Source organism: Hyaena hyaena, unplaced genomic scaffold, assembly GCF_003009895.1.
Source record: "Hyaena hyaena isolate Hyena2069 unplaced genomic scaffold, ASM300989v1 scaffold_125, whole genome shotgun sequence".
Classification (NCBI taxonomy): domain Eukaryota; kingdom Metazoa; phylum Chordata; class Mammalia; order Carnivora; family Hyaenidae; genus Hyaena; species Hyaena hyaena.
Window position 1 is genome coordinate 2513452 of NW_024080757.1, and position 21883 is coordinate 2535334.

Here is a 21883-nt window from a genome sequence, read left to right on the forward strand (position 1 = left end):
GGTCGGAGCCCCACGTCGGGCTCTGTGCTGACAGCTCAGAGCCTGGAGCCTGTTTTGGATTCTGTATCTCCCTCTCTCTCTGACCCTCCCCTGCTCGTGTTGTCTCTCTCTCTCTCAGGAATAAATAAAACATTAAAAAAAAAACAAAAACCCACTACAGACTTAAGCAGAATTTTGTACTTTTTCCTTCCACACCTTTTCATATTTTGTCATAGCTTTTTACATTAGTACTTTATCAACATCTATGTTTAGCTAATAAACTTAGACATGCTCCTCCCCCCGAATATGTAACTCTGATAAAATCTAACAAGAAAAAAAAGGAAGGAAATAGAGAGATAGATAGACAGACATCTTTTATACACAGGGCAATACTTTTTTCAGGCCAAAGACAGGAAGCTACCATGCCATTTTAATGAAAAGTGTTCTAATTATAGCCTCCTCTACTTATCCATAACTTATCCAAAGAAAAAGTTCAACTCCAGGACCTGGAAGGCTTCCGGACCTGTAACCGTTCCTGGGAGGCAGTATGATGTGTTTCCAGAAAGTACAAGCTATGTTTATTACGTGTTTATTAAAAGAACAGAGGACAGCCTCCAACGCACAAAATGCAATCCGATTACCTGCCACTTTGGACTGTCTTTTCCAATGTTTTCTTTTATTAGGACAGATAAATGGGAATTAGCTCTGGTTAAGCCTTTTTATATGTCTGTATTAGAAGAACTAAAAACAATTTTAAAAATGTTTATGGAACCAGAGGTAAAAGGCCAAAATGAAATTCTTCCAGTCTCCAGCAAAATTTGTCTTAAGAGTGTAAAAACTAAATCAGGTATTTTCCTTAAGACTCCTTCTGAGTGCACATTGTGCTCTAAGCTTTATTTGCTTTCTGCAACAGCATTTAAGAGGAAACCAACTGACCATTTACAACCTAAACAATGGCTTCAGAGTATGATTAAGAAATGCACCTGGCCTCACTCAAACAACACGTTTGTTTAACCCGGTGACTTTCCCGTGTCTGGGGTCAGGCAGGAGCGATCTCCATTGGGTTGAGGAGGGCGGGGGGAGGAGAGAAGAGCAAATGTAACTGACTCACTGAGAAGAGAACGGTTGTACTTACTACCCTTTGTAATTACAACTGTTTTAACAGTTTCTAGCAGGCAAGGCTATCATTTCAGTGACCTGCTATAATTTGGGATGAAGCCCCAGGAAGTCGGGCCAACTTTAGAACAGGAGCTGCATTTGAGTTTACTCAGCATAATGAACCCACTGAAATGCTGAGTGTTGCTTCTTGGGTATAAATTTACGTCAAGGGAAAAATTAACAATAAAAGGAATTTAGCTAGCGAGGAAAGGAATACCACAAAAAGTTCACTCCCAGGAAAATTTCAACCATGTAGAAAAAATATACAGATGAGGAAGAGCATGATGAACCCCCATAAACTCATCAGTCAGTTTCAATCATCATCAACACGTGGCCAATCTTACTATAGCCTCCCTACCCACCCCTGCCTTGCTGCCTTTTTATTTCTCCAAGTAAATCACAGACAGCCTATATTTTCTTTTACACAAGCTTTCATTTATAATGTATGTATGTATTTAACTTAAAGGTCACTACAGAAATCTCACCGAGCAGGAGGCGTTTAAGCCAACTTTAACCACATCTTACGAAACGTTCTAGCTAAAACCTATCTGCTTAGAAAGCTAATTTGTTTGAATATAATTGGATACTTAAAATGACCAAGTACCTGGAAAGGTAGCCCTCCTTGTATTTTATTTGTGGGGTGAAGAAAGGTACATTCTAAGACTGAGAAAGCAGTGTCTGTTACTCAGTCCCCGTGATGCTAGTCTTTGTAAACACTGATCCACAGGAGACCAGGTTGAAAGTGACCTGGGTAGACTTGCTCTGGATGGAGCCCAGAGAGGAGGGAGGCGGCGCGCACGGGGCAGGAGCCGCTTGGAAACTTTCCCCTTTTCCGTCACTACGCATGTAGAAGAGAGCAGGGTGCCAGGAGGCCAAACCTTTGGAACTTCAAAAATCACTCATCAAGGAGTCTAACTCCTTACAATAATTTATTACCGATCTTAAAGCAAAGATCAAAAGGAACTCCATCTAGCATTTATATTCAAGTCCTCATTGCCCAGTGACTAATTTGTAGAGGAATGAAGTCTTTACAAGGGAAGCCAAAATAATCTGAGGTGACTTTGATACAGTGCCACAAAGGATATGAAGAGGAAGCCGGTAGAGGCTGCAAATGGCGAAGTTCCATTAAGAGCTCTAATAAAAGAATAATGGAATTTCCCTTCACTGTGAATTAAAAAATGTTAGAAGTGGGCAAAATTCACACAAGTCAGGCAAAACCTTTGATTTGTCACAGCCTTTTGTTGTTCTTAAATGTGAACTTCAGCCACTGCTGCATTTATGTTAAATGGCTTCATCTAAAAAAAAAAAAAAAAAAAGCACCATTCCCATCAGGAATCCGGTTCCCTTTGCTGGCATATTACTTATCAGCCTGCACCTTCCTCCTCTTCCCATTGTTAGGGGCCCCCGGCTCCCTCCATCTCTTTCAAACAAATTGCCACATTCTGCAAAGCGACTGGTTTAACTTGAAAAATGTAACTTGAAGTGATATAATTTTTAGTACTGTAGACTGCCATGGTCACACGAAGCAGAAACACCTCGTTCACACACTGTTGGCGCTTCAAGTCAACTGGTCACTATAGAAACACTAGAAGCTACTGAAAATCTTTCGACTTCTATGAACAACTGGCACAATTTTTTCCTCCTGCATCCAGACGTCTCCCGTATTCTCAACTGAGGAAAATGCTTTTCACACTACTTATTTTGGCTAGTTAAAAAATCCCCACCACATGTCGCCTTATAAATTCATAGATAAAGATTTAAGTTTATATTAGCATTTCAACTGTGCAAATTTTTTGTTCGCTTCTGAAATCACCTCGAATTAACAGATTTACTGGAACCTTACGTGATATACAAGTTGTGCACATGTCTTAGAATTCTTGTGATATATTTCCCCGTGATGATGTGGTGTGCAGCATTTTCTTTAGAAACAGTTAAAAGAGTTTTTGTTTTTTTTAAAGAGCCCTTATTTTTTACAAATATATGGTGAAATGCTTAGTAAAAAGATGTTCGGGAATTCTTCAAACATGGGGGTGTGTGTGTGGAGAGTGTGGGACATAAATGAAGCAAGACTGGCCATGAGTCTATAAAGCTGGGGCCGAACACGGAGGAGTCGTGACACTGTTTGGTCTTCTGGAAGCCAAAATGTTTGGCAGCGGATATTTCAGATAGTATGAAATACACTGCTTATTGTTGGGGAGTTTATTTAGGAAAAAATACCCTTCTAGCAGATGCAATGGAAAACCAAGAGTTGGCAGTTACTATCACAATGATCTTTACCAATTCAAAAGTCAAGCGTATCACTTCAGTGTTTGGAAGGAAAAAAAAATATCAACCAAATAAATAAACCCCCCCGATCTGTGTATCCATCGACTCTGAGATTTCAAGGACAACATGCAACTGCATTCTAATGTGAATAAAACAGAATATATTAGTTCAGAAATAAGGATGTTTCTGATGTCTTTGGACGACATAAAGAGCTGACAAATTAAAAGGAAAATCTAAACATAACTGGAAGGTGCACTTCAGAATCGCTACGTAAGGGTGCGACTTCTGCTCTATGTTCAGAGAGACATCTATCGAACACATGAGGACCATGCTTCTCTTACCTTGTGATCATACGGATTGTAAGAATGGAATACCCGAGAAAGATCTCTTGTTCTTTGCTTTTTCTGTGGAAGAAAACACAAACATCTGAGTTGACAGGTGGCAAAAATATATACGTGCACTTGTATCCATATGCAGGCCTACCCATCTCTGTCTTTCTACCTACCTGCCCGCATTAGCATATTGTTTAGAGACCCTTGCTGTGCAAGGTTAGGGGCCACAGTGCCAACCTGGGACACAGGGAGGCAATTAGAAACGAAAGCCACTTGGGGCGCCTGGGAGTCTCAGACGGTTGAGTGTCCGACTTCGGCTCAGGTCATGATCTCATGGTTCATGGGTTCGAGCACTGTGTCAGGCTCTGTGCTGACAGCTCAGAGCCTGGAGGCTGCTTCAGATTCTGTGTCTCCCTCTCTCTCTGCCCCTCCCCCTCTTATGCTTCTGTCAATCTCTCTCTCAAAAACAAACAATAAAAAAATTTTAAAAAAGAAGAAAGGGGATCATTCTGTACACACTGCCCTAAAATTTACTTTTTCCACTTCACAACTTATCCTTGCAAACTTAAAAGACTTGTATCACCAGATCTGCAATCCCTTAAACGGGGTACTGGGACCCAAAAACTTCCGAAAGCTGATCTTTTTTCTGTAATTCATTTCAGTTTTTTAACAAAACAATCCTCTTTGCCAGCTTGACAGTGTGAATTTTTTAAAAAAGATAAACTACAGAAGAGCAGATACAGAGTCAAATAGCATACCACCCTGGTGACCTCGGTGGATAAGGCCAAGCACTGCCCCAATGTGCCTTCTCACCGAGAGTAACTGTGAAGGGATTGCAACAAAAGTTGGATATTCTTTTTTAGGTTTATTTATTTATTTTGGGGAGAGAGAGAGAGAGAGAGAGACAGAGAGACAGAGAGAGAGAGGCAGAGGAGAGAGAGAATGGGAGCTGGGGAGGAGCAGAGAGAGGGAGAGAAAGAATTCCAAGCAGGCTCCATGTGCTTTCAGCACAGAGCCCAATTTCAGGCTTGATCCCATGACCCTGGGATCATGACCTGAACCAAAATCAAGAGTCAGACACTTAACCAACTCCACCACCCAGGTGCCTTGAAAGTTGGAAATTCTTGATTTCTCTCTTCCATTTAAAGGTTAGAACATTCTCAATTTACAGAGCAGATAAAACATCTTTAAGACAGATGTCAAACGTCTTCTCAGATGCCAATTATAGAATTTATTTTCTTTGGAGCGCCTGGGTGGCTCAGTCGCTTAAGTGTCCGACTTCAGCTCAGGTCATGATCTCACAGCTCGTGGGTTCAAGCCCCGTGTCAGACTCTGCTGACAGCCAGCCCAGAGCCTGGAGTCTGCTTCCAATTCTGCATCTCTTTCTCTCTCTCTGTTCCTCCCCTGCTCATACTGTCTCTCCAAAGTAAGTAAACATTAAGGAAAATTTAGAATTTATTTTTTGTTTATCTCGTGTTCGCCGTAGTTTGTCCCCCGCCATGTCTTACACTCTGGCACGAGTGTGGCCGGTCTGTCCCTTCCACAGCCCCCGCCCTGCTTCGCTCCCCTCTGCTGTTGTTAATCCAACTACCAGGTTCCTGGCTGCTTCTGTCTTTACTTGTGGATGCGTCCTTGCCTGGTATCCATGCTTCCTGGGGAAATACTTCCCTACGTCCTTCCTTTCGACTCCAGGGTCTGCGTGAGCACGTCTGTCACACGTCCAGTGACGTGAGCAGGTCCTCTGGCCTGGATTGTGCATGACCTGCAACCACTGGGCTGAGGAGCGGAGCCTGCTGACAACCAGGATCTTGTATCAGCCACCTGCATGCACGCAGCCTCCTCCTACAGACCAGCTTCCCTCATCCGGCCCTGTCTTTGGAGTCACAATTCCACATGCCAGTCTCTCAAGTCACTTGCCTGTGTTTCCACATTCTGACACCCACTAAAAATCACCCCTCCTTGCCGCGAGCCCAAACCCCTACCCTCTCTGTCCACCTCTCAAATGGGCCTCCGACCACTAAACTCTGAAGGAGCAGGGATGAGCCTCTATCTGGAAACAGTCCCTGGGCTCCGGGCGAGCCCTGAAATCTGTACTGAGCAGGTAGCCTGCCCATCAAGGTTGTCATTAGCTTCCAATTTTCTCTGTCCTTTACACGTACCCACTCAGTTGTGTAACAGTTCTTGGCTTATGCTTCAATCAGAAGAAAAACGACGGATATTAACATTTCCTTTGGAAGAAGACTCACTATAAAACATGGTGGGACTTTTTTTTTTTTTTTTTTCCAGGAAGAAAATGATGCTAGAAAGGATAAAAGATGGAGCATATCAGTATTCAGTTTAGGAGGTGTCTGAAAGACTGTTCAGACCTGAAATGGCTGAGCCATTAGCTTGGGTTGGCTGATGGAAATGGAATATTCAGAGGTTGTTTTGTGTGACCTTTTCATGTGGTTTTTGGTTTTATATCTCTATTTTGACAGCTAAAATCTATACATGCCTTTTACCTCAAATTATTCTGGGAAGGAAGTGGGGTATAAATGACAAGTAAATAACAATTCAGATTAGTACCCAAAGCAGCCAGTAAGGTAAAATTCTCCTCTTTCTGACAAGAAATTTATTATATACAAATACAGTGAAGTCTTGGCTATGAATACTGAAAGTTACACATATTAGTTCAGTTAACTGAAAAACTACTGCTATTTTTCCTATGAGGTCAGAATCCTGTAACCCAGTGGCCTGTGTTCTGGGATCCAGGGCAGCGGCTGGTAAATGATGGCCTGTGGGCCAATCCAGCCCACCACCTGGTTTTGTCAGCAAAATTTTACCAAGATGCAGCCCACACGCTCCTGTGTATGTATCATCCATGACCACTTCCATGCTACAAGAGCGGAGCTGAGTGGTTACAACAGAGATCATATGGCCCATAAATCCTCAAGTATTTACTACCTGGCCCTTTACAGAAATAGCCATCCCAGATCCCGAATCCCGGTCTTGGGCCACGTCTACTTGTGGCAAGAGTCCCCAGACCCCGAACCAGCAAGATTCCTTGCTCCGTACACTTGATGCAGACAGTTCAAGGACCAATCGTAACCCATACCGTGACACAGCAAGACGGACATACCAGCCAATAACCATGCCGCATCTTGCTCTCAGGATCTTACCTGTGAACAGTCTATGTGTGGACACAATATTCCAAGTTGGCTTGCTGAGTGTGCGGAAATACATCCGGGGCTTTCAGAGGTTTCTACATCCACACTGTAACCGCTCATTACAGAAACACCGAGAGCCTTTACTAAATTCTAGTGCAAAGGCCACGTGGAAGATGTCATGCACAAGTGGCTGACGTGTGGCCATGCTTGCTAGCGAGCTGGTTTCTCACAGGCAGACAATGCTAAGGGTACGAGGCTACAGAACTTGTTTAGCCTTGCTAGTAGCAGTTTTAACTGAAACTGAACGCTGAGCCAAAAATGGAGTAATTAGATACTTTCCTATTGCATCATCGTGTGGGTCTCAACTACCTCCCACTTTTTAGCTTGTTTAAACAAACATTATATTTCATGCGAGCGCCTGTTAATTCTCCGGGTGTTTAAAGAGTAAACATGTTGAACAAGGTGTGTGATGCGCTTTGAACAGGGGTGGCCATCACCTCTGTCAACTGTATGAGGCACCTTCCAGTCGCCTTCGTCCTGAATCCCGGGTCCGGGCTGCAGAGACGAGAGGGAGATGACAAAGTAACTGTGTGCCGAGCCCCACGGGAGTGTAGGTCTCTGGGTTTAAGGGAGTCTGAGACTGTGGTCAAACTTGTAGATTCCTGAGAACCCCCATCCTGTAGGTATTTTCTAAACTGCTTTACATTTCACTTGCCAAGAACAGAAAACACCAATGACTCCTTTCATGTCCAAGTTTAAACTCCTTTTCGGACAGAACCAAACCAAACTAAAAGCCCTAATGGAGCAATTTTTTTTTTTTAAAACAGGTCAGGTTTCCAGAGAGTGTAATCATTTCCATTTTTATCAAGGGGACACAGGAGTTAGATGTGAAAGAAGCACCACATATGAGAATCTGTACTTTGAAGGTGAGGTTAGAGAACCAACTGAACTGTACCAATACCCTACAGTTTACCTTTTCCTGGGCTCCCCACACAAAGCCCATGTTTCCCGTGCTCACGGTCTACTTGCAGGTAACACAATATAAATGCCTCAGGAAATCTGGTGGTAAGAAGCCGAAAGAGCAGGTCTGAGTTTCAATGTACTAACTTCCTGTTTCCCTTTTCCGCATGTAAGGAGCTTGGAAAGTCACCACTCTGTCTTCCTGGCAAGTGACAAGCTTGAACAGACTGAAAAATCAACTCTTTTTGGGAGCATAAGGGAGGGAAAACCAGAAAACAGTGCTGCCCCCAGCGCTGGGAGGGACCAGGAAGCCAGCATGGGGGATGTGGCTTCCTGCAGCGTGGAGCCGCCTCAGGAGCGGCGCGGAGCGGGGAGACCGAAGGGTGGCTGACGGCACCGCGGGAGGCTCAGGGCACATGACGCCACTAGGAGCTTCGGGCGATCCGCTCACGGGGCGGGAACAGCCGGTCCCCAGCACCGCAAGATTTACCTCCAGGAGCTCACCCAGGTTCCCAGGGTAAATATGGGAGAAAAATCCCCTGTGGTTTCTGGCACAGGGAGGGGACAAAGCCACGTTCTGAAACCAGCTGGAACGCTCCGTTCTTCACAAGGCCTGCCCTCAGGGGAGACCAGTTACCCAGAGCCTAGCCGGCTTGGGCATCACCAGGGCCTGGCCTACCTGAGGGGGGAAATACCCAACATCAGCCCGCTTCGCCAACCTGTTCCACCCACGGAGGGAGGGAAAGCATGGAGAAAAGTTGTTTGCAAACCAGGGGCACAGAGTCACTAAAAGCCTGAGCTCTAATCACAGGACTCCGGAAAGCTTGGCCCGTCCCCACACCTCAACATCATGTAACTAAAGGCCTATTTACGGCAGTTCCTTTTGTTCAGCACATCACATCTGGCTATCGAGAAAAATTACAAGACATATCGAAAGACAAAAAACACAGTCTGAAGACAGACGGATCTTGAGAAGCTGACATGGCAGCGTGCTGGAATTATCAGCCTGGGAATTTAAAATACGTGGAGGGTTCTGATGGTTGACGTAGACAGTAGGCAAGAATTAAAAATGCAAACAGAGACATGGAAATCTAAGAATGAGCGTCCCCCAAACTTCCCCCCACTCCCACCAAACGCTAAAGATAAACACATAACAGAAATGAAGAATGCTGTGGACAGGCTCATCAGCAGACTGGACACGGGTGAAGAAGGAATCTCTGAGCTCGAGGTATATCAACAGAATTCTCAAAAAGCAAAAAGAAGAGAGAACAAAGACTGAAGAAAAAAAAAAAGAATATCCATGGGCACCTGAGTGGCTCAGTTGGTTAAGCGTCTGACTCTGAATCTCAGCTCATGATCTCTGGGTTCATAGGCTCCAGCCCCCCATCAGGGTGTGCGCCGACAGTGCGGAGCGTGCCTGGGACTCTCTCTCTCTGCCCCTCCCTGACTCGTGTTTTTTCTCTCTCTCTAAATAAATAAATTTCAAAAAAACCGGAATACACAAGGACTGGGGGGGCAACCACAAAAGGTGTAATATATGGGGACGTGAGGAGAAGAAAGGAACGCAAATATTTGAAACAATAAATAATGCCTGAGAATTTCCCCAAATTAATGTCAGACACCAAACCACAGATCTAGAGCTTCAGACAACACAGGCAGGAGAAATGCCAAGGAAATATACTTTTATATGTGTATGTACTTTTTATTCTCGAGAGACAGAGAGAGAGCACAGGCAGGTTAGGGGCAGAGAGAGAGGGAGACACAGAATCTGAAGCAGGCTCCAGGCTCCAAGCTGTCAGCACAGAGCCCGATGCGGGGCTCAAACTCACAAACTGTGAGATCAAGACCTGAGTGGAATTCGGGTGCTGAGCCCCCCAGGCGCCCCAGGAATTTCTTATCTGCAGAGGAACAAAGACAGGAACTATAACTGACATCTCAGAAACCACACAGGCGAGAGAGAGAGAAATATTCCAAGTGCTGGGAAGAAAAATCCACCAACTTAGAATTCTGTACCCCTCAAAATTATCCCTCAAAGATGAATACATTAAAAATCTCCTCAGACAAACAATGACTGAGGACATTTGTTGCCAGGGGACCTCGTATGCAAGAAACATTAAAGCTGTTCTTTAGAGAGAAGGAAGGTGAAAGAGGTCAGAAATCAGGATGTGAAGGAAGAGCACTGAATAAGTGGGGAGAAAAATGTAAAGGTAAAAGAAGTTTTATTTTCCTTATTCTTAACTGATCTAACAAATAACCGTTGATTGGAAACAGCAATAGTGACCGTGTAATGGATTTTGCATGCTTCTGTGCATGTGAAATGAATGACGACGACACAGGGCGTGACGGGAAGAAACACGGTGACTGTGTTATTACTGTAAGGCGCTCACAGTCCCCTAGAGTGGGATCATGTGACATGGAAGTGGATTTTTTTTTTGGCTTGGACCGTTGGGAACTGCATATTGCAAACTCTGGCAACCCACTAAAACAGGTTCCAAACAGAACTCTAGCGGATATGCTAAGAGAGGGGAGTTTGAAGCCACTTATTTTTTCCTGTCCCCTGGCTGGAAGAGAGCCTGAGAAGCGGTTAAGCCATCGGCTGGCAAGGAGCAGCAGAAGAGGAGTGGCCGAGTCCACCCGTCAGGTCCTGCCTGACCGCTGCGACCCGCAGGCGCCCAACGCGGTGACGGCGGGGCCTGGGGGTGCTGGGTGCTAAACACTGGAGTCCCAGTCGCAGGCAGTGAAAGCCAGGGACAGGGACCGGTCAGTTAGTGCCCGCCGGGGACAGGCATGCAGTAGGGACGTCAGAGAACCCCATCCTGAGGCGAAAGGACCCCAAATCAGCCACGACGCGCGAGATTAACAACAAACGGCTGAGGGCTGAAGGGGCTCTTGGTGAACCTTGCCGGGAACGAGGAGAAAGGTCAGGACAGGGCTTAGGAAGACACCCAAGACGTGACCGTCAGGGGTAGAAACGAAGGAGCCACAGAAAGCTGGGAGGTCAGCGACGGCGCTGACAAGCACACCTGCGGTGTGACAACGGGGTGCGCCTCCTGTCCCCCTGGGGGCCGCCTCCCACACCCCCTGCAGGACAGGGCCAGCGGGCAGGGTGCAGGCACTGCTGGGCTCACGAAGGCAAGTCTGCAGCTGCCAGCATCGGGCTGACGAGGGGAAAGATTAGCGCTTACTGGAGGGTTCGGGTTTGGATAAAGGCAGGAATAAAGGAACGGAGTCTATAGATGAGGCCGTTTATGAAGAGTAAGGCAGCAGGCGGGGGGAGGCACCCGGAGAAGACAAAGGAAAGGAGCTGGTGCTGCGGAATCAGAGACGGGGCTGGGTGACGAGAGCGCTCGGTGCCGGGAAGGGGACAACCCGTCACGCTGGGGTCTTGGACGGAGCAGGGCGCCCACGAGAGAGTGAGGCAACGGTTCAGAAGAAAGGACAGCAGCCCGTCGCAGGCTCAGCCAGGGTGGGCGGCGACGTGGGGTGGAGGGAGGAAGCACGAGGACCCAGGACCCACAGCCTTTGGTGACTGATCAGGTGCGGAGTGCAAGCGAGGGAAGGACAGTGGTGGCCCCAAGACTTCAGGCTCAGACAACCATGGGGAGAGAAGTGCTCGGCACTGATATAAGGAATCCAAGCAAAAAGTAAGTTTTTTTGGGGGGAGGGAGTTCAGACTCGAACAGACGCATTTGATCAGCTGGCGGTGATACACGTGGGGAGATGACAGGGGAGTGAATAAAAGGGGATGGTGCCGGTGGAGAGATGGGGGCCACGGGTCTGGGAGTCACGAGCCTACTGGTATAATTTAATAAAGCAGGAGAGAGGGGGTGTGATCACACGGGAGCACACAGAATAAAGGAGGCAGGAAGCACAGAGAAGATGGAAGTTCATACCCCAGCAAAGCACAGCTCCCCGCTCGGGACTTCCTAAGTGACGTGAGGGACGAGTGGTTCTCAACCCTGGCTGCAGGTCAGAACCAATGAGGAAGCTTTAAAACATACCAGTGCTCAGGGCGCCTGGGGGGCTCAGTCGGTTAAGCGTCCGACTTCAGCTCAGGTCATGATCTTATGGTTCGTGGGTTCGAGCCCCGCGTCGGGCCCTGTGCTGACAGCTCAGAGCCTGGAGCCTGTTTCAGATTCTGTGTCTCCCTCTCTCTCTGACCCTCCCTTGCTCAAGCTGTCTCTCTCTTTCTCAAAAGTAAATAAAAAGCATTAAAAATAATAATAAAATATACCAGTGCTCTGGTCTATATCCCCAGTGGCATGATGGGATCAAGGCAAGGTCTAAAACCTCTCAGGTTTTCAAACGTGTGGTCAAAGTTGAGGACCAGCAGCCAATATGCTCCCTGAGGTCTCTCCTGGCTATTAGCCTCTGTCTTCCGGGTGGGTCCCCGCTGGCCTTCAGCTTTGCCGTTCTGGGTTCTGAATTCTAACAAGCGTTTTCATTCTTTTTTTAAAAATTTTTTTTAATGCTTTACCTACTTCTGAGAGAGAGAGAGAGAGAGAGAGAGAGAGAGAGGAGAGAGACCGCGTGAGCAGGGGAGGGTCAGAGAGACGGAGATACAGAATCTGAAACAGGCTCCAGGCTCTGAGATAGCACAGAGACCGACGCGGGGCTCGAACCCACAAACTGTGAGATCATGACCTGAGCCAAAGTCAGCCGCCTAACCGACTAAGCCACCCAGGTGCCCCAAGCGTTTTCATTCTTAATCGCCACATTACATCTGCAGCTGTGCCTTATTTCCCAATCTCTTCCTTGACTCAAGAATGAACTCTATTGAGGAATTCCTCTGGGGCGCATCGAGGCTTCGGCTGCAGGGAACAGGCTGCTGCTATATATCTTGTTCCCTACTTGGTGAGTGCCTCTGAAAAATTAATGGAAAGCTAATTTAATAAACCTGAACCTTTATTTTGTTATCGATGTATAAAACATCAGAAGCTTAATTAAAAGCACTTGACGTTATCAGCACTCAATCGCAATCTCACTTTTTATATTGGACATATTTGGATGAAGTCCCTAAGATAATAATCATTCGAGATCCCGAAGAAGAAAGAACAGGTCCCTGGAATCTAAAATAACGAATTTCAAAATTAGTTTAAAAAAATTCAGTGATGTGAAATATGTCTGGTAATCACAGACACCCAAAATACCTAGGAAAACAAACTCTTCAAAATCTCATCTGCTTTTCCTTCATAAGGCACGCATGTCATGCTTTTTGTTCTATGAGGAATGGCTACACTGAGGAGGGTAGGGGAAAATAAAGAAAAATAGGCTGCTCTAAGTCAATACACACTTTTCACCTCTTACTTTCTAGTACCATCTGGAAGGTAACGGAGATAACCCTAAACAGTGCCAACTTTGACTAGCCTCTTGAATTTTCTTTTCTGCTTCCAGCTACAGCAAATTCAAGGAGTGTTTCGGTTTCTTTGGTTTGGGGAGCTCCCACAGGGAAGTGCACAGTATAGGCCTGTCTCAGAGGGCTCTAAAACAGCAGAATTTGCAGAGTGGAAGTGAGAGAATAGAGAGGTCAATGTATTCACCCATTGCCTATGGTATTCAAAAACACCCCAACCAGGCACACGCGGAGATGGACTGATTTTCAGTAACAGCAGGTATCAGTGGGAATACTTTTTTTTTTTTTTTTTTGCCTTATGGTTTCTAAAATAACCTTAGTGGAACTGTGGGTGTGGTAATTAGTCTCTCATTTTCACAGCGGGTGGGGGAGAGGAGCTCCTTAACTAGGCAACAAATGTTGGAGGAAAGTCTGAATAGGGAATTCTGCAATAATTCAGCTGATAAAATATCAGTAGCCATATCTTATTATATCAAGCTCACCTTATTTTCTAAAGAGAACATTTGTTCGCAAGGAAAGGTCATTCTTTGGTGACGAAGGCGTGCCTGGCACAGGAGAAAAGGAAGGAGGCTGAACTATTCTGCGGTGGTAGGAGTCGGAGTTGATGTTGCCAAAATGTGTAGCCATTGCAAGTAGTAAGAAAAGAAACAGCCTTGCAACATAAATAACATCCCTATAAAATTAAAAAGACAAGTCAAAAGGCCCTAAGTACTACATACAACACAATGGTCATTCAAAGTTCCTTTGTTGGGACCTTCTGAAGCTAAAAAGTAGCACAGAGAACACGAGCTGCTATAAATATCAATTCAATATCACTTATCTTCAGTCTGACCTTCTAACAACCACAAAAGAGAGTTAACTTTACTTCTTATCTGGATTACTGGAGTAATATTTTCTTTCCAGGACTCTCTGGGTCCAATTTTCACCCTCCAGATCAAGAGCTCGCAGAAAATGGTCTGCAGGCCAAGTACAGCTGGCCACCGATGTAGCGTCTGTGATTTGTTCTTACAGTTTTAAGTGGCTGAAGAAGAAAAAAAACCCCAAAGAACAAGAATATTGGTGACATGTGAAAATCATACATAGTTCAAATTCCCATCAACTTTTCCTGGAACACAGCCACACTCCTCAGTTCTCAAATTGTTCGTGGTTGATTTTGCGCTCGGGGGTGGAGGAGAACCTTGCAAGGGAAACCCTGTGACCTGTAAGCCAAAAACATCTATTATCTGGCCCTTTACAGAAGGAGTTTGCCAATCCCTGCTCTAAATCCTTGGTGTGCGACCTTGGCTGCACCCAACCGTGCCCGGATGCCCTTGCCATCTAGACTATGGATTCTGACATAGTGATCTGGGGTACAGCCCAGGATTTGGAATTTAAAAAAAAACAAAAACAAAAACCCTTTGTAGGTGATACTAATGCAAAGCCATGGTTTAGAGCCACTGCTTAACTCACCTCTGTACAGAGGCCAGAGTGCACATTTAAAAAAAGTTCTTTGAGCATTTATTCATTTTTGAGAGATAGAGAAAGACAGAGCACGATTAGGGTAGGGTCAGAGAGAGAGGGAGACACAGACTCTGAAGCAGGCTCCAGGCTCCAACCTGTCAGCACAGAGCCCGAGGCGGGGCCGGAATTCATGGACCACGAGATCATAACCTGAGCTGAAGTTGGATGGCTAACCAACTAATGCACGGTTACCTGAGGTCACCCTCGTCTTTAAAATCTTTCAAGGACACCCAGCTGCACAGAGAATCAAGTGTCAAGTATTGCATCAGGGCTCCAGCTCACGTTTGTAGCCAATTCCAAAGGCAATGTCTTGTTCCTGATGGACTTGCACTGTCTTGAGTCTACATCTTGCCGATGCTATTTTCTTTGCTGGGAATACCTACCCCACTATCTCCATGTACTCCATTCATCCTGAAAAGCCCTGTTCAGAGATCACTTCTTTCGTGCTGGATTCCTGCCTGCACCCCCCAAACAGAATCTTTTTTTTTTTTTTGGTAATTTTTTAAGATGTTTATTTTTGAGAGAGGGAGAGACAGAGAGAGACACAGAATCTGAAGCAGACTCCAGGCTCCAAGCTGTCAGCACAGAGCCCAACATGGGGCTTGAAGCCACGAACCGTGAGATCATGACCTGGGGCTGAAGTCGGACACTTAGCCGACTCAGTCGCCCAGGCGCCCCCAGAAAGAATCTTTTTCACTATGTGCTCCCACGCATCTCTTTCCCACTGTGTGTCAGCAACTCTTGGGGAGCAAAAACCGTGTCCTGGTCATCTGCGTGGCCCTTTTCCATCCATAAAACTTTATTAAAGTGCCTTGCATACGGGAGTCACTCAGCAGACACCGCCATCCCCTTCGTCCCTCACATCTGGGTTTGACCTTCACTGAGCCGTCTAGTCCCTCACACTCAACACTCAGGTCACCTTTGCCCTGCAGGATCTCAATTCATGACACAAGCCTTCAACTTCTGTCACGTCTCTTTGCCCATCGTGTGCGCTCCACTCTCCCTACCGTCCCAGCTTCCAATGATGCGGCCACTCACTTGTGCCCTGAGCAATTCGGAGACTGTCTGTGGACGAAGGCCGCAGGGGACCCCCTGGTCATTCCTCTGTGAGTAGACAGTCCAACGCTCTTCCTACTCCTCGTAAGAGCCACCCCCAAACTCCTTCTGTCTCTACTCTCCTCCTCTACATCTAAAATACATTCTCCCAGGGGCACCTGGGTGGCTCAGTCCGTTAAGTGGCCAACTTTGGTTCAGGTCATGATCTCGTGGTTCATGAGTTCAAGCCCCGTGTTGGGCTCTGTGCTGACAGCTCAGAGCCTAGAGCTGCTTCAGAGTCTGTGTCTCCCTCTCTCTCTCTGCTCCTCGCCTGCTCTACTCTGTCATTCTCTTTCAAAAAGGAATAAACATTAAAAATTTAAAACATAAAATACATTCTCCCAGCTCTAAAACTTAATTCCTAATTGAATGACACAATCATCCATTTGACATGTTTACTGGGTGTCCATCATGCTGTAGGGACCGTACTAAGTGCTGGTGAGACAGAAAGCCAGCCAGGGGAGCAAGCCTGGACTTGACACTAGAGAGGAGAAACAATTACTATGCTTAACCAGGAACCAAGCACAGAGTAAACACATATGTTTGCTGACTGAATTAAAAAAAAAAAAAATACTGGGTGTTAATATTGGTATTAACATTGCTCACACCAAGTGGCTATGCCAATAAATGACCTGTTTATTATTCTTACGTAGATTATTAAGGCAAATTTATTTTATGTTGGAATTATTTTTATAACTACGAATGGTAGTTCAAGATGATAACTGTAAAAACTCCGGAATTTGAAACCTGTTTCCCACGGGGCTCTGCTTTTCAGTCTATTTATATTATATGCACGTACTTTTTTTTAAACATATCTGCTTCTTATAAGGCTTAACCCTTTCTCTGACAAGTTATATACAGGATCGGAGACTGACAGCATTCAGTATTGTTTGCTGGCTAGAAAAATATTAGGAGAGGACAAAATCAACTGTTAGATGTCAAGAGTTCCCTTACCTTAAAAATAAATAAGTAAATGTAAGAGTCAATAACGTTTCAGAATATAACTGATCCGTAGTCAGATGACTGATGTGCTATCTGTATATTAGACACCAGGTATGTAACATACCCAATACCTGATCACACAAGAATAAATACTATCCCCCCAACAAATTCCTCCTACCTCTGGTTACTTTGAATCTAAGTAGTTAGACAAAGCAAAGAGAAGAGGTTTAATCTCATTCCTGTTAAGTTTTCTTTCACACAATTTTAGTATTTAGACCAATTCATAGCTATAACTGGTATATAGACCACTTCATAGGTATAATGACTCCTCCTCCACGAAGAGGAGTCACGGGTCGCATGCTCTGCTCCATGGACAGGGCAGCCCGATGGCCCTGTTATTTTTAGAACTTGGAACATTCCTTTAACGTATGACAAGTTGACGTTCCTCACAGTGGTATTTTAGAAGCGCAGCAGCTACGGTGTGGAAACTCTGGAAGCCCCTCCCCTCATCACCATCCAGCAAAGAGTGTGGGCAGCGGGTCTGCTTCTATGTTGTACAATGTTTCTGTTTCCAAAGCTTTCGTGTGTTATAAATTTGAAATGAAGGAGAGGCCAGGGACAAATGGTTTAACTTTCTTCTACCTGCTTAACAACAATGCCTGATACCTAGAAATTATTTTAGTGGGGACAAAGTATACAACTAAGCAAAGAGCAAAATCAGGGAGTCGCATCAGAGATGGAAGGGTGAGCGTACTATTTCGCAGGTGGATGTGGCACAGGTATGAGTACCCCGGAGCTCTCTGCGTTTCTGTACTGTCGTCACGCACCTCTCTTTTCCTTTAATTTGTGGAGGGACGGTAAGGTGCCTTTATTGACTGGAACATTCCACGAGAATGCACTTGGAGGGCCCAGCGTCGTCGTGAAATACAGAGTCGGGCAGTCTGGATCCAGGAACTCTATTAACACTCAGAGCCTCACACCAGCATCCAGAGGCTAATCCACAAGAGCACCCAGGGGGGAAAATGATGAAAACAGAACCGAGAAAACTAAATTTCTTTGACCTACAGATAAGCTGCTGTACAGTTCTAAAAACTGATCAAAACCAATGTGTCTCCTTCATGCCCCTGCATGACCCCTGGCGTCACCCCATTTGAAGAGACGCTTGAAAATTGTTCTGTGCCAGTTATTCCTGCATCTCCAGATAAGCCCACGACTCGTTTTTATTATGATTCCACGACTGAGACCTGGAAGGTCAGACGTGACAACGTAGGGTTGATAACTCTCCTACTTTCTACATCTAATTTAGCACCTACTGTAAAAAGTCATTTCTATCAGCAACGCGCCATCGCGGAGATATCTCCCTGCCCCCATCACACCAATAAGAAGAGTCTAAAATTCATTTCAGGGGTGGCTGGGCTTTTTGACCTATCTTCTCCTCGAATACGATGTCAAAAATAGACGGATTTTTGTTCCGTATATTGAACACACACATTTTCTTTTTTATCTTTGGCCTTTATGATCACAGAGTCTTTATTTGATAACCACAAGACGATTTAATATACACTTCAATCTTCTCCCCTCGCTCGTCCTCACGACACTTCAGACATCAGTGGATTCTTTGTCATACTGTACAGCAAGGTGACGCAGACAGCTAGCCAGGGACAGTCTCCGAGGCTGCCTCCACGCTCACCGGGAAGAAGGGCACAGGGATGTATGTGGGTGGGTGGGGGGGGGGGGGGGCAGGGGTCAAGGCCGAAGGCCTATGAAACCAGAGTGAGGGCAAGGCAGGAGGAACATGAACTATGAGGTTTCCCTTGAGTCCATTCCACCACCTCGGAGAATCCTAGTTATTTATGATCCATGTTATATAAGTTTGCATAGAAATGAACCCATATTCACACAAATAGGGGAAACATACGGAGACTGACCATTTTAGGTGTGAGGAAACAGGCCAACAGAGAACTGTGACCACGTCGGCAATCACAGGCTGCGGGGGCGGCTGAGGCATCGCCTTCCCGCCCGCCAGGCTCTCTCTCCACCCTGAGGGGCCTGTGTCCGCCACCAGAGATCATCCGCAGGGTAGGCGCAGGCCTGTCGCGCAGCCTCAGGATGCGGCCCTCCCTAACCGCGCGGCTCCCTGTGGTCCCTGCCTCTTTCCTTCCCTTCGAGGTTCAGAGGGGAAAGGACCCCGCCAGCCACTTACTGCGCATATACTGTGCCTCCTGCTATTTCACTGGGAGGTGGGGGAAAAGGCCTCCAGGCCTAACGTCCCTGCATGTTTAGGATGCAAAATGATAAGAGTACTTTGGAAAAAGCCCAATCAACTAGCTGGCTGTGATGATTTTAAAGGAGTTACGCTTAAATGAACTTTAATCAATCTCAAAGTCTAAACAGGTTTTTTTTTTTTTTTGACATTTATACAGTGCTTTCTATTTTCTAAGTGCTCGCAACTATGTTTTAATGATAAGCACTCATTCACTCAAATATTTACTGAATATCTGCTCCGTGCAATTTTATTGGCAATCAACCCCTTCCTTCACGCAGTGACTGGATCTATCGGCTCTCTCGGTCACTAAGAGCCAAGAACCATAAACTTCTGTTTTTATTTCACAGCAGTGCTGGAGGCTCTTTATCAACCTACTAATTGTAGGGAAGTGCTCTGTGCTCCTTTTACTTCTTTCTTCTTCAGTTGTAGCATCTTCTTTCTACTCCAGTGTAACTCCAACACATTTCCAGGTTGGAGCGTGTGCCTTGGTGTTTGTCTTGGAGTTCTCCATTACGTTTGCTGCTGGGTTCAGGAACTGTTAACCCGAACCCCCAGAACAGGCAATTGCTGATTTTTTCACAGAATCGGTTTTACACGCGTATTAAATCTAAAAGCGTTAACCCGTTCAACAGTTTCCCAGCTTCCTTTTCTGCTTTCTGCTCCCTTAGGAGTAACTCCCCTTTGACTCTTCGAGTTTATTCTTTTGGTATTTGTCACCATATTGCAAAATAATATGTCTTCGTGACAATTCTAAATTTTTTAATAAATGTTTTTATTTATTTCTGAGAGCACGAGTGGAGGAGGGGCACAGAGAGAGAGGGAGACACAGAATCTGAAACAGGCTCCAGGCTCTGAGCTGTCAGCCCAGAGCCCGATGCGGGACTAGAACTCATGTACTGCGAGATCATGCCCTGTGCCCAAGTTGGACGCTCAACCAACTGAGCCACCCAGGCGCCCCTAAATTTTTTTAGCACTAGACACTATCAACTAGTTTCCTGGTATGGCCAATGAGCTTCCGCTCCCGGCTCTGCCTGCTCTGTTTACCGGTCTTGCTCATCTCCACTTCCCAATACAGCAGCACCAGACACATGCCGGTCAGAATTCACATGCGTCATAACTATGATTATATACCCTTTCCTGTATATTTTATTTTCCCTTGAAATAAAAAAAAAACCCTCATTTTCTATTTGCTAAGTCTGTGTTTATCATAATTTAACCTCAAATTCTCCTCCACTGACCCAAATCAGTTTCAAGAAGCTAACTCCTACTAAATATGTATCCTTTTCATTTCCTTGAAGAAGTTTCTCCCAGAGCTTTCAAGCCTGCGCTGATGGAGTCTGGCTGCTCTCAGGAGCTGACGGACGGCTTTCCCTCCCACTGTCATCCCAGAGGCTCTGCTCATCTCTGTTCTGTTTCGTGTCCTTTACCTTAGATCTTCTTAGTGTATTCTCTCGTTTTCATGATGCTCAGACAGTCTCTAAGTTTCCCAAAGTGCATTGGGGGGCTCAATCAGTTGAGTGTTAGACTCTTGATCTTGGCTCATGTCATGATCTCCAGGTTTGTGGGATCGAGCCCTGCATCAGGCTCTGTGCTGAGCATGGAGCCTACTTGGGATTCTGTCCCCCCTCCCCTCCCCCTCTGGCATGTGCGTGTGTGTACTCTGTTTCTCTCAAAATAAATAAACTTAAAAAAAAAGTTCCTTGAGCAGGGGACATGCTGATGGATGCTTTGGTAGGATATTAAATTCTAAAATGGAAAGCATTTTTTTTCTTTCATAATTGAGAGGGCATCACCCACTTGTCACTTGAAGTCATTCTGAATGCTGATCCTTGGAATGTGGCTGGAAGTGCTCTCTTGTCTTGATGTGTGGTCTATTTTTCATCCACAGAGCTGGGTCCAGGGTGCCTGCTTGCAGTCTGGCACATCATGTCCTTCAGCGACAGGAAATGCCCTTGAATTATTTCCCTGACAGTTTCTTCCTTCTCTGTTCACTCTTTCTGGAATTTCTACCATTTGAATGTTGGGCTCTTGGAATCGGTCCTTTAATCTCCCTTTCTTCTCTATTATCCACGTAATTTCTTCTTGTTCATATCTCCCAACTCCACTGGCTTTTAAGTTTTGCTACTAAGTTTTTAATTTCTAAGTATTGCTTTTGTTTTCTAAATCATTCTCTTTTTTTTATGGTATCCTGATCTCGCGTTACGAATATGATACCTTTCTCATTTCTCTGAGAATATCAAATATATATATGAAAACTTAAAATATATATATATATATAAAAATATATATATTTTAAGTTTTCTTTTCCCTGAATAGTCCTGTTTCTCTCCCACCCCCTACCCCTCTTCTGTTGGTTTTGGCCCACTCCTTCTTGTTATTTAGTGGTTTTCCTCAGAAAGGAAAGGATTCTGGAAATACATGATTGCCTAGTCAAGTTTAAGGGTGAGGGACTATTACAGACTGTCTCTCCCCAAAATTCCTATGATGAAGCCCTAACTCCCCATGTGACATATAAGGTCTTTAAGGAGGTAACTGGCGGGGGGTGGGGAGGGAATGCCTGGTTGGCTCAGTCAGTAGAGCATGTCTTAATTTCAGCATTGTGAGTTCAACACCCACGTCGGGCATGAAGCCTACTCTAAAAAAAGGAAATTATGGGTAATGAGCTTGAAGGGTGGGACTGGAAGAGGAAGAGAAATCAGAGACCCTTCTCTCTCGCTGTGCACCCAGGAGGAAAGGCCATGACAGACACAAAGGAAAGGAGGCCGTCTATAAGCCAGGAAGGGAGGTCCCACTGGAAACCAGCCCCGTCAGCATCATGATCTTGGATTTTCAGATTCCAGAAGTTTGAGAAAAAAAAATCTCTGTTGTTTAAGCCACATAAATCTGT

The 21883-nt window shown here is 45.5% G+C and overlaps 1 protein-coding gene across 7 annotated transcripts in view; it reads right to left on the reverse strand.

The window, feature by feature from the left end:
* CDKAL1 (CDK5 regulatory subunit associated protein 1 like 1) overlaps window positions 1-21883 on the reverse strand; it is a 706117-nt gene that overhangs the window by 171665 nt on the left and 512569 nt on the right. For all 7 annotated transcript variants that reach the window (XM_039237460.1, XM_039237461.1, XM_039237462.1 and 4 more), the window contains one exon: window positions 3744-3806. In XM_039237460.1, the coding sequence (XP_039093391.1) occupies window positions 3744-3806 (63 nt within the window). The remainder of the gene's footprint in view (window positions 1-3743; window positions 3807-21883) is intronic.